General features: G+C 42.9%; 1 protein-coding gene across 14 annotated transcripts in view; it reads left to right on the forward strand.

Annotated features, from left to right (window-relative positions):
- PRR5 (proline rich 5) overlaps nt 1-15,476 on the forward strand; it is a 100,416-nt gene that overhangs the window by 41,919 nt on the left and 43,021 nt on the right. For 5 of the 14 annotated variants that reach the window (XM_087874286.1, XM_087874290.1, XM_087874287.1 and 2 more), the window contains exon 3: nt 3,391-3,504. The exons of 2 other annotated variants lie outside the window; for them this stretch is intronic. In XM_087874286.1, coding sequence (XP_087730412.1) covers nt 3,401-3,504 — 104 coding nt within the window. In that variant the 5' untranslated portion in view covers nt 3,391-3,400. Of the gene's footprint in view, nt 1-2,610; nt 2,695-2,841; nt 3,505-15,476 lie in introns of those variants that run through there. 7 more of the 14 variants (XM_087874292.1, XM_087874289.1, XM_087874294.1 and 4 more) reach the window with 4 other exon arrangements.

The following is a 15,476-nucleotide window of genomic DNA, read 5'->3' on the forward strand; positions in this document are numbered from 1 at the left end:
CAGTTCGAAGGAACCACTGAGATTTATTGTTTCTTTGTTTGTTTGTTATGCCACCTGATTCCCAATGATTCTGGGTGGCTCGCAGCAATTGAAACAAGACAAAATATAACTACATTGCATTACATGTTTATAATAAATATTACAATATTTAACATATTAAATGCAAGTAGCAAATGATGGTAAAAACAACAAACTGGATAGAAACAAAGCAAAGGGGCTTCATTTTCCCTAGCCAAAGGGCTGCCTGAGATCATCTAGTCCTGTGATGGCGAACCTATGGCACGCGTGCCAGAGGTGACCATTTAATACATCAGTCATTCCTTCCATGTGACATCTTGGTGTTGTCTCCAAAAATTCTTCTTTTTGTTGTTTCTTCTATCTTCATTCTAATCCATTACAATTCATCACTAACACAATATTCTAATCATAGCACTTTTTATACATAACTATTAATTTAGTTATTTGTATCTCTTTTCTAACCAGTGGAAAAATTGATTCCATATCTTAAAGTATTCTGAATCTTCTCTTTCTTTAGTCATCAAAGTCAATCTATTCATTTCTGCACAGTCTAAAATTTTTTTTAAATTATTTCTCCTTCCAAAGGTATTTTCTCTGCTTTCCAGTTTTGTGCATAAACAATCCTTGCAGCTGTTATTACATGTATAATCAAATAAATATTTTCTTTTACTATTTTTTTCTGGGAGGATACCCAGTAGGAACAGCTCTGACACACAGAGCCTTCTCTGTGGGTATGTGCGCCATCGCCAGCTTCTCTTCCAAGTTCCGTTGCGCGCATGTGCGCCAGCCAGTTGGTCCTTGCGCAAAGACCAGCTGTCCGACACGCATGAATGCACCAGAACCCGGAAAAGAGCAGCTGAGTGGTGCGCATACGCGTGATGGAACCCAGAAGAGCAGCTGGCCGCCATGTGCATGTGCACCGGCCAGCTGCTCTCTTCCAGATTCTGGTGCTCCCTCCAGTTTCGGCATTTGGTGCTGAAAAGGTTAGTTGTCTAGTCTATGATAGTCTATAACAGGGGTGTCCAACTCGCATTGTCACGGCATTGTCACATGACGTATTGTGACCTTTTCCCCCCTTCGCTAAACCGGGCATGGGTGTGGCCAGTGCGTGGCGTATCCAGGCCGCGAGTTTGACAATCCTGGTTTATAACCACAGCAGTTTTGACAAATGGCCATCTGGCCTCTCCAATATTCTGCTTCCGGAAGGAGCCTCTTCTGTTATCGGACAGCTCTTCCAACCAAAAAGTCACAGCTCAGATTGTGTAAAAAACGAACAGAGGGCAAAGGGCCATTCCCAGCCATTTAACAAAATACCATTAGGCTAGTAATGGTATTTGACTAGAATCAAATAGTGACTAGAGTCCCCAACGACTGGCTGCCCTCTCTTACTAACATGTCGACCCACAAAAGACGTTTGTGTGCTGGTCTTCCCGCTGAACAAAGCAGTAATTTCTGAAGGAATTCAGTCCTTCTGCAGTAAAGTAATGGTAGCGCCTGAAGCTAGAAAAGACATGGAATATCCTTTGGATTTTCTGGAAAGCGGACAGTTTCTGTTATGACCTGCAAAGAACCAGGGCTGCCTTTGAAATTGTGCCAACGTTAAGGCTGCACCTGGAGCTGTGTATATGCATGTTGTGCATGTCGGCTGTTCTTTTTCAGCGTGCACATTTTGTTTGATCCTGAAACTCCGGTTGCTTCCTTGTGGTGCCTTATCAAATGACTAGCTCATATTCGATAATGCTGCTGATTAAGAACTTTAGGTCCATTCTATAGAAACATTATAGAGGAGGCCCTGTATGTTTCTTGCTCCTCCACCTTCCTGTTTACATGAACATGGAAAGTTTCAGGAATTCCTGCTGCATCCTTTATTTCCAGCTTTGCATAACAAAGAAAGTGAATTACCTAGAACAATGATGGCGAACCTTTTCGGCACCAAGTGCCCAAACCAGAATGCGTGTGCATGCACATGCATGTGTGAGCGCCAGAGTGCTGGAAACCCAAAGATCAGCTGGCGGGCACACGTGTGCACCAGCCAAATCGTTTTCCGGTTTTTGGCACACGCATATGCATCAGCCAGCTGGTCTTCTTGCGTGCCAGAGCACCAGAAACCTGAAGACTAGCAGGCCGCTGCATGCATGCCTGTTTTTGGGCTGTTTTTCAGGCCATTTTCAGACTGTTTTTTGGGCCATTTTCTGGGCAAAATGCCCTGAAAACGCCCCCCAAAATGCCCTGAAAAAGCTCCAAAAAACATCCTGAAAACGCCCTGAAAAATGGCCTTTTTTTGGGCCACTTTTCAGGCCATTTTCTGGCACTCCAGCACCCGTGAGGACCAGCTGGCCAGTGCACATGTGCACGCCAATAACCAGAGCAGCTGGCGACAGCGTACGTGCCCACAGAGAGGGCTCTGGGTGCCACCTCTGACACGCATGCAATAGGTTTACCATCACAGACCTAGAAAATACCTGGAGTTCCAAATCAGACGATAATCATGCGCAGAGCACCCTTTGTGATTTAAATGCTCCGGCTTGCAAGTGTGTCTCTTGACATATTTAGATAGGACCCTTACTGTAAATCTGCATCCCATCTTAGGAAGCCTGGAAGAATGTGAGCCCCTGTGCCCGTAGGACAGCTTCTGAATAGCTTTGCAAAAAATGAGGTCTCTGTCTCTTTAAACAGGTGAGTGAAGATGAGGCTTGTTCACCCTTTCAGCTCAGGGATCTAACAGCTGAGTTGTTCTTTGCCCCCCCCCAATGGAAAAGAATGGTGTGTTGTAATGTGGCAAAGTTTCAGCGGTTGTGAAACTTTGCTGTGAAATTTCCATACGTCATATTTTGTGGGTAGCTCCCCCCCCTCCTCCCCAGAGCAGCTCCGTCTCCTGTTACAAAAGGAGAAGGAGGAGGAGGAGCCCATCTGCGCATTCAGTGAAAGAAATGTTTACTATGGCAGGTGGAACATTTGGGCTGAATGAATCTCCATCTGTTGAGGGCCAGGAGAGAGAGAGAGAAACGTGGTGAGAGGTTCCTTGGCTGGGACAAGAAAGGCCTGATAGAAGAAGAGGATGAAGAAAGCAACAGCAACCAATTGCAATGATTAACCGGGCTGTGGAATGTCAGAATTGCTCTGATTAAAGGATTTGCTTTCTTGCTGGCAGAGGACTGTTCCGTAGAGACTGGTTCTCTTTTCTTTGTTTTGTTTTTCTTTCCTGTTGGTTTTCCTTTTTTTTTTTTTTTCTTTTAAGTTTCGCTTTTGAACAGCCGACGGAGAACTTGCCCCCATTGGCTCAGCTGCGTGTGTCTGTGTGTGGTAAAGAGGATGGTGTTTCTTTAGCCGCCGCGCACAATTACCACCATTGACCATGAGGACTCTTCGCAGGTTGAAGTTCATGAGTTCGCCCAGCCTCAGCGATCTGGGCAAGAGAGAGACCGCTGCCTTGGACGAGCGGGGGACTCAGCACCAGCGGGCCTGCTCCAATGCCACCTGGAACAGGTAGGGCTTGGCTTTTCCCCTTGTCTTCACCCTTTCCCCTTCCCCTCCCCAGGAATTTTCCCAGCAGAGCCCTCTCAAGAAACGTATTGCCACCCAAATTGGTGGCTTTTGCTTCTGGTTGATTGATTCCTTTTCTTTCCCCCAAAGCTTCAGCCGAGTTTGCCCATTCTTTTTTTTAAAAAAAAGATGCCTGTCAGGATATTTATTTATTTATTTATTTATTTATTTATTTATTTATTTATTTATTTATTTATTTATTTTGATTTATATGCCGCCCTTCTCCGGAGACTCAGGGCTGCTTACAATGCATTAAGCAATAGCCTTCATACTTTTTGTATATTTTATACAAAGTCAGCTTATTGCCCCCACAAACAGGGTCCTCATTTTACCTACCTTAGAAAGGATGGAAGGCTGAGTCGAACTTGAGCCTGGTGAGATTCGAACTCGCAGTAATTGCAGGCAGCTGGAACCTAAATACTACGTTTAACAGTAGCATTAGTCTGCTGCGCCACTCAGACCCCTATGTACTCCTTTCTGCATTCCATTGATCTTGGTGGACATGAGTAGGAAAATAGCTTGCATTTTGGAATGAGGAACATTGCCGGAGTCTTGGGGATTATATCGGTAATAAATGCTGCCAGGGTGAACAAATTCAACATTTTGTGATCTCTCCCAAGTGTTTTGAAGCGCAGAAGTAGCATCTGCCTGCGAGACTTTTTCCAGAATTGCTTTGTGGTGGTGAGATACCGAGAAGAGGCATGTCGTGTGGCTTTAAGGAATTACAGGCAGGTGCTCTCTTTGCTGACCCTTTGAAGCTTTTTTTGGAGACCGGATCGAAGTGTTGCACCGCACTATTAAGGACACGGGGTAGCTAGAAAGCAAAAGTAGTAGCTGGAAAGAAATTGTATGGAAGGAGTTGTGCTTCCCTTCCCATCCCCCTTTTTCTTTCCTCATGCTGTAATTAAGACTTGCTTATTGCATAGGGACATCTATGGGGTGGGAGGTCAAAACACTGAAGAAAATAGCATGGCTGTGCAGCCAAAGCCTTGGCTCTTTGTATGTGCATTGCACGTGGCACGTGGAAAAGGGGTAGAACCTGACTATTATCTTATTTTGATACACAAACAATAGACACCCTTGGTTATTTCCGAGACATCGATGCCTGCTTTGTCTCTTTCTTATCTTATTATCCTTTCTCGTTTTGTTTACTCAACACTTAGTTTTTGACTTTTTATTTATTTATTGTAACACAATAAAACAATACAAGACATACAACATTTATGTACAAATACTCTCTCTACAGCTCTTTCATAGTGGTCCTTCCTTATTATTTACTATTTGTACAAATTTTATTTTATCTTGTTCCATATTGCTCTCTGTCCCCATCATTTCATTTGCAGTCTAATTCTCCTTTACATTTCATTTGCTATGTCGTATTTTACCAAGTTTTCCCATTATTTTTAACATTTCTTTCTCTCCCCTTTATTCTTCTTCATCATTTTTCCTTTCCTCCAACCACTCATACCATCTATACCAAATTTTATAGTATTCTGTATCCTCTTTGTATCCTGACAAAGTTCTTTTGTCAGTTTATCCATCTCTGCGCATTCTAAAAATTTTTTAATCAACTCCTCCTCTGTTGGTGCGTTTTCTTTTTTCCAGACTATACGGGCAGCTGTTAAAATGTGTAGTATTAAATATTTTATTTCCTTTGTATAGTTTTCCAAGAAGATCCCTAGCAAGAATGTCTCTGGTTCTCCCTTTATTGATTGTTGCGTTTTGACTTTTTATTTTATTATTTCTGAATCGGAGGTAGATTCTGTCTTGCATGTACTATTAGAATGTCCATTGTATACCCAATGGGGATCAAGTTTAATACTTCCAATTTTTAATAACTCTAATGATCATTGATCACTCTTCAGAAGCCAAAGAAGGTTGTAGAATTTTTATCAATAGCTATTAGGAATTGTCTGGTATTTATTTATTGATTGATTGATTGATTGATTGGTTCGATTTATATGCCGCCCTTCTCCGGAGACTCAGGGCGGTTTACAATGCGTTTAGCAATAACCTTCATACTTTTGTATATACCTGCTTAGTAGGGCTTTCGGGGCCCCCTTAGTGGTGTTCTTTTTTATACAAAGTCAGCTTATTGCCCCCACAATCAGGGTCCTCATTTTACCTACCTCGGAAGAATGGAAGGCTGAGTCAACCTTGAGCCTGGTGAGATTTGAACTTGCAGTACTTGCAGGCAGCTGGCAGCTAAGTGCTACTTAACAGCTCTTTAGTCCGCTGCGCCACCAAGGCTTCCCTTCATGCTGTGAATTAGCATGTTAGCTGCTCATGGCTGTAGGATTTTCTCACAAGTTTAAAATTTCTTGGTATATTTAGTGTATTGCATGCTGGCCTTTTACTGGGTTTGGTCTTGTATCATAAATAAATTTTGAAACAGTTGACATTTTAATGTTTTGTTGTTCTTTTCAATATTACCTAATTTATACGTTTCACCAAGCCATGTTTTGATTTGATTAATCTGCGTGTAGCATGTTCTGTGAACCAGAACCTGTGGTTTGAAAATTGGGATTATTACCACAGACTTTACTGCAGTGTTGAAGTATTCTATGAAATGTGGCTAAATGAAATAAGGCTAAAGGTAGTTGCTCTTCGAGGTATTTATTTTTATGTCTATGGGGCACCCTACCATATCCATGTCTTTGGTTGGTCATAAGGGCAAGTGACCACAGGGGCACCGCAACATTGTAATTTTGAAACAGTTGCATATAATTTTGGATCGTCTGTCGTAACTTTGAACCTTCATTAAGGAACCTGTCATATCTTGAGGACTACCTGTAGTGTTTTAAAAGCCTAGACAAGTTTCTTTGCAGCATTAAGCATTACTGAGAGCATCTACAGAGAAGTTACAATTCTCCTATAGCCAGATTGAAATGGACTCTGAAAATCAGGCCAATCCAGGATCTAATCAAAGATCCTAAATTTCCTCCAGAAAATGAAATTTGCAAATTGTTGGCTGCAAGCTAAGCTATAAGGGATCAGGGAATAATTCTGAAGGAGGCTCTCTTAAAGGAAGGTGAATTAGATTTTATGATTCACCAAGATTAAGGGTAAATCATTTTCTTTTCATCCTCTTGACTGAAAGAACTGAAATTCCTTTTAAGGAATCCAGAGAGCTCTTGGCCAATGGCCATGCTGCCTGAGAATTCTGGGAGTTGAAGTCCACATATCTTGAAGCTCTTGAGATTCAGAGACACTGCTTTGGAATGTTACTTTTGAACTAAGTTTTTAAAACTAAGCATTTTGTGGTTCAGGATCACAGTGGGCTTTCAAGAGCTAAGTAAAATCCATTGAAAAGCTCCATTGAATTGTATAGAAATGATGATGGCTGAGGAATTTTATTCAACGCTCAGTTGACTTTCTCACAGTCTGTTGCCAGTGTTCTGCAGGATTTATTTTTTTTTCAGTTGCTTTCCTTCTGAATGCTTCTTCCCACCATTTTATGAAAAAATGGAGAATCAGTTTGGCCTAGTGGTTAAGGCACCAAGCGGGAGAATGTGAATTCAAGTCCCATGTTAGTCTTGAAAGCCAGCTGGTGACTTTGAGCCACTCACTCACTCTCAGCCCAACTCAGTTTTCAGGGTTGTTCTGGTGGTGGTAGTGGTGAAAATAGGAGGAAGAAAATGTGCTGGATATGTTTGCCACCTTGAGTTATTTAGGAAGGAAGGAAGGAAGGAAGGAAGGAAGGAAGGAAGGAAGGAAGGAAGGAAGGAAGGAAGGAAGGAAGGACCAACCATGTCAGCCTAGAAATTCCACTTTCCCAGGATCATCATCAAAAAAAAAAAATTCAAGTTACATCATTTTTTCAATAAACATTACGAATATCTGAATGCAACAAAACTATGTGCATTTAGAACTGTTAGTCCTTTTATGAGGTTGAACCATATAAATCAAGTCTCTCTTTCATTATAAACATTGTGCATTTCTTCCAGCAAACATATGTTTGTTTCAGTCAACCTCTTAACTCAGGACTTACTTGCATGATGCAAGATCTTAATCGGTATCTAAGTGAACATAGATGTTAAGGAAATCTTAACCTTTATCCTGTGCCATTTATCCTTTGTTTTTGACGGCATTCATAAGTAGTGATAATTCCCTCCATGTTATGACAGTTGTTGTGTAATGGCCACACCCAAAGGTGTAGCTTCAAATCTTCCCCATAATTTTGAGAGAGTAAACCACTCAGCCTATGAGTTCATCATACATTGGAGGGCTATAAAAGTAACTATAAACTTTATTGGCTTTTAATGTTAGATTTATAAATGTGAAAGTCCTTCGCCACTCAGTACTTAAAGCATCTTGTCATCACAAAATAGATAGCTTTTTTTTCCCTTCACAATTCTATGAATTGTGGCCAAATTCTTTTTTTGAATATTTGTCCTTCTCTGAAGTTTCATTGGTGCAGTACAGTGATGTTTCATTTCATCATGTCCAGGTTCACCATAGCATAAGTCATAGCATAATAAATCTGTTCATATTCAAGGTGCCACATCACTCAGTGAAGTAATATATCATTGCTAGTTAGCTCTTCCAAACATTGTACTTCTGTAGTAATATTGGTTATTTTGTAATGAGCTTATGATGGCCTCACAAAGGTTGTATGTGATGCTGAATAATAGAAAGCTTATTATTAAATATTAATGTGATTAGGAAACTTATAATCCTCCATAAATTATTATTCTCATTAACATTAAACCAATAAACTTTATAGTTTCTTTTATAGCCCTCCTTAATATGGTGACCTGGTGGCTCGGTGGCTAAGATGTTGAACTTGTCGATTGAAAGGTTGGCAGTTCAGCGGTTCAAATCCCTAGTGCCACATAACAGGGTGAGCTCCCATTACTTGTCCCAGCTCCTGCCAACCTAGCAGTTCGAAAGCATGTAAAAAATGCAAGTAGAAAAATAGGGACCACCTTTGGTGGGAAGGTAACAGCGTTCTGTGCCCCTTTGGCGTTGTGTCATGCTGGCCACATGATCACGGCGACATCTTTGGACAGCGCTGACTCTTTGGCTTTAAAACAGAGATGAGCACCGCCCCCTAGAGTTAGGAACAACTAGCACTTATGTGCAAGAGGAACCTTTACCTTTACCTTAACATGGTGAATTGTTCATTTATGGGAGATGTAGCCCTGCTTCCTATAAAGAGTTAGGCTACAGTATTTGCTGGGAAGATGAGGAAATTATGATTAAGCCAACCACGAATGAGAACTTGCATTTACATAAATTACACAATTTAAGACTTTTTCTTTTTACCTCAGAAGGAGTTTGGTAACACCCTTTCTGGCTATGACTTTTAATAAAATGTGTTAGATCAGGAGTGTTAAACTTAAGGCCCGTGGGCTGGATTTGGCCTACAAGGTGCTTAAATCCGGCCCATGGGGCTGGCCTGAAAATAGCAAAGGACCAGCCCACGGTGCTCCTGGTAGCCAAAATGGGGCACCGGGGGGCGGGTCCATCCCATTTTCCCCCCTCCCCCGGTCCGGTCCGCAGAGAAGTACAATGCTGATTTGGCCCTCGAAGAAATCCAGTTTGACACCTTTGTGTTAGTTGAACAAGGTCCCGACAAACGCCTGATCCTTTGTCACCTCCGGTGACATTTGTTCTTGGTTTCAATGAAGGCAAACAAGGAATCCTTGGCTGATTGAACGTTTAAATTGCATGTGACTGTATTGAGATTTGAGTTCTGTACAAATGCTTTCCTGGCTAATTTTAGTGCTTATGCATGGGTGTGGTGGACATGCCTCTGCCAGTTGTGTGGGAGAGAGTGAGTTAACATGCCTCTGAAGCATTAGAAAGTGAATCGAAAGTCATTCTGGGTGAGGCTGATCACAGAAGGCCTTTTGAAAAACAGGTAGCCAGAATTACACATTTCCACAAACATAAGCCTTGTTCCTGTTGATGGCCTAAAATTGCACCTGGAGCTTGTATCATTTAAGAACCACAAGTCTGGATGTTTGTCTTTACCTCCTTCCACATCTGTCAAAACAGCTCTTCATGGAAGGATTAGACTTCAGCATGGTTTCTTAATATCTCTGTCCATATTCGACTTGGGATTGGACCTGGCTAATGGTTGAATAGGAGACCACCAGAAAATTCCCAAAAGCAGATGGTAGCAAACCATCTCTATCATGTTGCCAAGAAAACATGTCCATGCAGCTGAGCTCAGTTTAAGGGTGTCTTTAGCTTTTTCTAATTCCAGAGACTCATTCCATTTTCTGCCATTTTCAAGAAGAATATACTGTACTAGTTGGACGCCCGTACTTCGCTACAAAACTATGTGATTGGGCATGATAAATTGACACTTAAGGCCTGAAACTTAATGTAGAATGTGTAACTCCGTAGCATCAGAGTGTGTTAATATAAGGCAACTGGCAGTTGGAACAGGGGGGGGGAGTAGAATGTCCCAGCCCGTAAGCCGGATGGGTCATGCACTGGCCATGCCCAAGCCCGATTTAGCAAAGGGGTAGCATCAGAGCATGTTAATATAAGGCAACTGGCAGTTGGGACAGGGTTTTTTTCAGGTGGGGAGGGGGAGTAGAACGTCTAACTCCTTAGCATCAGAGCATGTGAATATAATACTGCATATGAAATACTAATGATCTGATGGTCATTTTGAAAAATCCTTTCTTAGCGAGCACCTAGAAGCCAAGAGGAACATACGTGCCAAATTCCAAGTTTGTAGGCTTTACCGTTCTGGAGATTTCGTGATGAGTGAGTGGTATTTGGCTTTTTTATAGATAGATTCAGTATTCAGTTTCACTTAAAATTTCCTTTACGTTTGTGAGAAAGCAGCACAGGTGAGGCACAATAACTGTATTGTGACCCATAAGATTATCTGTGAACACAAATTAATGTGTAACAAATCTTCTTTAAAGAAATGTGTTCCACCGAATCATGTGAAAGGTACCCAGATGCGGGTTTAACATCCCAGAGAGAAAAAAAAATTTGCGCTCCAAATTAGATTTCTTTGGATTACTTTCACAACCATTGTGCACTGAAAAAGGCATCTGCAGTCTAAATGGTTTGGCCATGGTTTCCGGTTACCAGGAAGACATTAAAACCATTGTTCTCAGGTGGCCTGAAAAAGGATAGTACTTACCTGAATTTTCATTACTTCACCAAATTGCAATCTTTGAGATTGGGAGTAAGAGACCATAGAAGCTATTATATTGAAGCAAGACTAAACCAATATACTGTACATCTATAATATATTATACACTTATGGTTATTCTAAAGCCCTGCCTTTTCCATGGTTGTGAGGGGGTTGTCATAATTGGCTTTTTATTTTGACCTAACTAATCTTTATAAGGGATGTGGTGGCTCAGTGGCTAAGACGCTGAGCTTGTTGATCGAAAGGTTGGCAGTTCAGTGGTTCGAATCCCTAGTGCCACATAACGGGGTGAGTTCCTGTTACTTGTCCCAGCTTCTGCCAACCTAGCAGTTTGAAAGCACGTAAAAAATGCAAGTAGAAAAATAGGGATCATCTTTGGTGGGAAGGTAACAGCGTTCCGTGCGCCTTTGGCGTTGAGTCATGCCATCCACATGACCATGGAGACATCTTCGGACAGCACTGGCTCTTCAGCTTTGAAACGGAGATGAGCACATATGTGTGAGGGGAACCTTTACCTTTACCTTAATCTTTAGTTGTGACAATATGGAACTTGCATCCAACTCTTATCAAGTTCCCCTAAGTCCACTTTTCTCCAGGATAAATATGCACAGATTACCCTCTGCTCATAGGTACATGAATACCTAAAGGATCTTGGTCACTTCTCAAAGTCACCAAGAGACTTGAAGGCTACATAGTTGAAGGGAAAGTTGATGACATCCAAGAAACCAGATGGGGAGATAGCTTGGAGCCCCGAAGAGCTTTTTCAACCCAGACCCCAGCCTGGTGTCTTCCCGATGTGTTGGAACTCCCCAAATTATGGGAAGTTGGACCTGGCATCGGACCTGGGTATTTGCGGGACCGCCTTCTGCCGCCAATAGCCTCCCACCGGCCAGTATGCTCCCACAGAGAGGGACTCCTCAGAGTGCTGTCAGCTAGGCAGTGTCGGCTGGTGACCCCCAGTGGGAGGGCCTTCTCTGTGGCAGCACCTGCTCTCTGGAACGATTTGCCCCCGGAGATACGGAGGATATCAGATCTCTGGGCTTTTCGCCGTGCCCTAAAAACTTTTCTCTTCCATCAAGCAGGGCTGGCGTGAACCCCCCCCCCCCGTTTTTGAGATATTAGGTTTTTAATTGTTTAATGGGTTTTAGTCGTAAGGTTCTTAAATTTTTGGCCAAAGGGTATAATTCTTGTACATTTTTAAATTTTGTATTGGATGTTTTTTACTTGGCTGTGCACCGCCCTGAGTCCACTAGGAGAAGGGCGGTATACAAATTTAAATAAAATAAAAATAAAAAAAATAAAGTGTTGGGGATTGACATGTAAAGGCCCTCGGATCTGTGGTTCCATTTTTATCATTGGAATGTGCTTTTCTCCATCTCTCTGTTTCCCTGCTTCTTTCTTTGCTGCTCAGTTTTGCAAAAGTAATTATATCCAACAGCCGGCAGAATTCCAAACCGAGGTGGGGGATGGGTGCAGGGGTGAAATCCAACAGGTTCTGACAGGTTCTAGAGAACCGATAGCGGTCATTTTGAGTAGTTTGGAGAACCGGCAAATGCCACCTCTGGCTGTCCCCAGAGTAGGGTGGGAATGGAAATTTGGCAATATCCTTCCCCCTGGAGTGGGTTGGGAATGGAGATTTTGCAGTATCCTTCCCTTGCCATGCCCACTAAACCATGCCCACCAAGCCGTGCCACGCCCACCAAGCCAAACCCACAGAACCGGTAGTAAAAAAATTTGAATTTCACCACTGGGTGGGTGGATGGGAATAAAGCCAGAAGTATGTCCCATCCCTGTCTTACTACAAACTCTCATTTCAGTGCTTTGAAACTGAAGCAACCAAGCTCCATTAGCCACCAAAGACAATTTTTTTTTTTAAATTTGATTTATATGCCGCCCTTCTCCGGAGACTCAGGGCGGCTTACAATGCGTTAAGCAATAGCCTTCATTCTTTTGTATATTCTTTTGTATATTTTATACAAAGTCAGCTTATTGCCCCCACAAACTGGGTCCTCATTTCACCTACCTTAGAAAGGATGGAAGGCTGAGTCAACCTTGAGCCTTGGAGAGATTCGAACCAGCAGAAATTGCAGGCAGCTGTGTTAATAACAGGGTGCACTAAACCACTGTACTATCAATGCCAAGGAAGAAAAGGGGTATAATTTATTCTAATGAAACTGGAAGGTTAAAACCTGAGTTTGGCTCAATCGTGCAGTTAGTTTGGTTTTCCTGCATTGGCTGACGTAAATCGTTAAGGGGGAGAAATTTGGTGACAGATTATTTGGTGACAGAAATTTGGTGAGACCTGACAATTTTCTCTTAGTTTTGGAAGATAAGGAGAACCTCCTAGTAAGGGAGAGCAGGAACTGCGTGCTAGGGATTCAACATTTAAATATTAGGAAAGGAACAGAGAATTCATTTCCTCATCAGAGACCCGGAGATTACAAACTTGCTTTGCCTGTTTCCCTCCATTATTAAGCCTTTTGTTGAGTAGCCAAGTTGTTAGGAGGACTTGCAAGTATTGAACCTCTGGGTCTGCTTGCTAATTTGTCACTGTTTTCCAGGCCTTTCACTGCTCACCTAAAAAACAAAACTTATCTTTGCTTCCACTCACTGGCTGGATTACTGGTAAAATTTCAGGCCTGCATACTAAAAAGCAGAGACATCGCCCTGCCAACAAAAGTGCGTATAGTCAAGGCTATGGTTTTCCCAGTTGCAATGTATGGCTGTGAAAGTTGGACCATAAGGAAGGCTGAGCGCCAAAGAATCGAGGCCTTTGAACGATGGTGCTGGAGAAGACTCCTGCGAGTCCCTTGGACTGCAAGGCGATCAGACCGGTCAGTCCTAGAGGAGATCAACCCTGACTGCTCTTTAGAAGGCCAGATCCTGAAGATGAAACTCAAATACTTTGGCCACCTAATGAGAAGGAAGGACTCACTGGAGAAGAGCCTAATGCTGGGAAAGATTGAGGGCAAAAGAAGAAAGGGATGATAGAGAACGAGGTGGCTGGATGGAGTCACTGAAGCAGTTGGCGTGAGTTTAAATGGACTCCAGAGGATGGTAGAGGACAGGAAGGCCTAGAGGAACGTTCTCCATGGACTCACGATGGGTCGGACACAACTTCTCAACTAACAAATTCCCAAGTGCAATCCCAACTTTTCTTACAATAGCAATAGCATTTAGACTTAAATACTGCTTCACAGTGCTTTATAGACATCTCTAAGCGGTTTACAGAGTCAACATATTGCCCCCAACAATCTGGGTCCTCATTTTTACCGACCTCAGAAGGATAGAGTCAACCTTGAGCTGGTGATAATCAAACTGCTGGCAGTCGGCAGAATTCGCCTGCAATACTGCTCCACCACAGCAATCCTAGAAGGATTTCTCCTCTTCCAGCTTTTTTTATCTTCTGGCTCACACAGATAATCCTTGATTTATGTCCCATTCATTTAACAATTGTTTTGAATTTACAATGGGGCTGGAAAAAAATGACTTATGATCTGTCCAACGTACTTAGACCGTTGTGGCATCCGCATGATCACATGATCAGAATCTAGGTGTTTGACAACCAGCGTGTATTCAGAAACCTGGATTTTCTTAACGACTGTGTGATTCACTTAACAACCACAACGAAAAAGGTAGCAAAATCAGAGTGACTCACTTAATGACTGCATCACCTAGTGATGGACATTCCAGTCCCAATTACAGTCGTAAGTCAAGGACTAAGTCTAATAGGAAATGGAGGAATTGCAACTAGAAAATTGTATTGTGAAGGGAAGATGGTCACCAGGACTGTTTCAAGTAAAAACCTTTGCAGGACCATAGGAAAATTGGAAGCTGTTGAAAACACACTAGTTTTAAAGACAGGAAAGGAGATTTTTTTTGATAATTGGGGGCCACAGCTTGTTCAGTTAAGGTATCATACGGGAGATTACAAGAAAGAGAAAACATGGAGCTGGTTGTTTTGCCCTGTTTGGGGAAACAGCTTGGGAACCAAAGTACCTTGGATACAACCGTTCCCATCTGTAATAAACCTAACGCTCCCCAGGCAGCCCTTTTCCCCAATCGCCAAATTTCAGTTTGCCGTGTCGAGCCCTTGGAATAGAAAGCAATAGTTCGCTTCCCAGATGTCTCCTGCTCTCAATTCCTCCTTATTTTGCAGGAAAACAAAATAAAAATGTGCTCCTGAAAAGTAGCCATTTTGTCACTGAGCAACAAGCTAAAAAACTGGAAGACTGCGCTGAACCTACAAGTTGCCCCCCTCCCCCCCTATTTAAGGCCTATGATTATCAAGCTGGCTGGATTAAATCTAAAGGTCTCTATCCTGGTTAGTCTTCAATCTGAATAGAGCTGGAAGGAACCTCGGAGGTCTTCTAGTCCAACCCCCTGCTCAAGCAGGAGACCCTATACCCATGGTGGTGGCACGCGTAGCCATATCGGTGGGCACACGAGCTCAGCTCCGCCGCGCGGGCCTTCTGGGCCTACCTGCAATAGGGAAACAGGCTGTTTCCTACCTCTGGAGGGCTTGGGGGTGGGGAAGGCCTATTTTTTGCTCTCCTCATGCTCCAGAGCCTTTCTGGGAGCCTTTCTAGGAGCCTCTAGAAAGGCTCTGGGGGGGCAAAACGGCCTCCCCCCCCCCGGAGGCCCTCCAAAGGCCGAAAACAGTTCATTTGCCAATTTCCGGTCAATCCCAAATTGGCAAACGGGCCATTTTCGGCCTCTGGAGGGCCTCAGGGGGGGGTGGGGAAGGCTGTTTTCGCCCCCTCGGGCTCCTAGAAAGGCTCTGAAGCCT

The sequence above is a fragment of the Pantherophis guttatus genome, chromosome 7 (assembly GCF_059756535.1).
Source record: "Pantherophis guttatus breed Tessera chromosome 7, ASM5975653v1, whole genome shotgun sequence".
NCBI classification, from domain to species: domain Eukaryota; kingdom Metazoa; phylum Chordata; class Lepidosauria; order Squamata; family Colubridae; genus Pantherophis; species Pantherophis guttatus.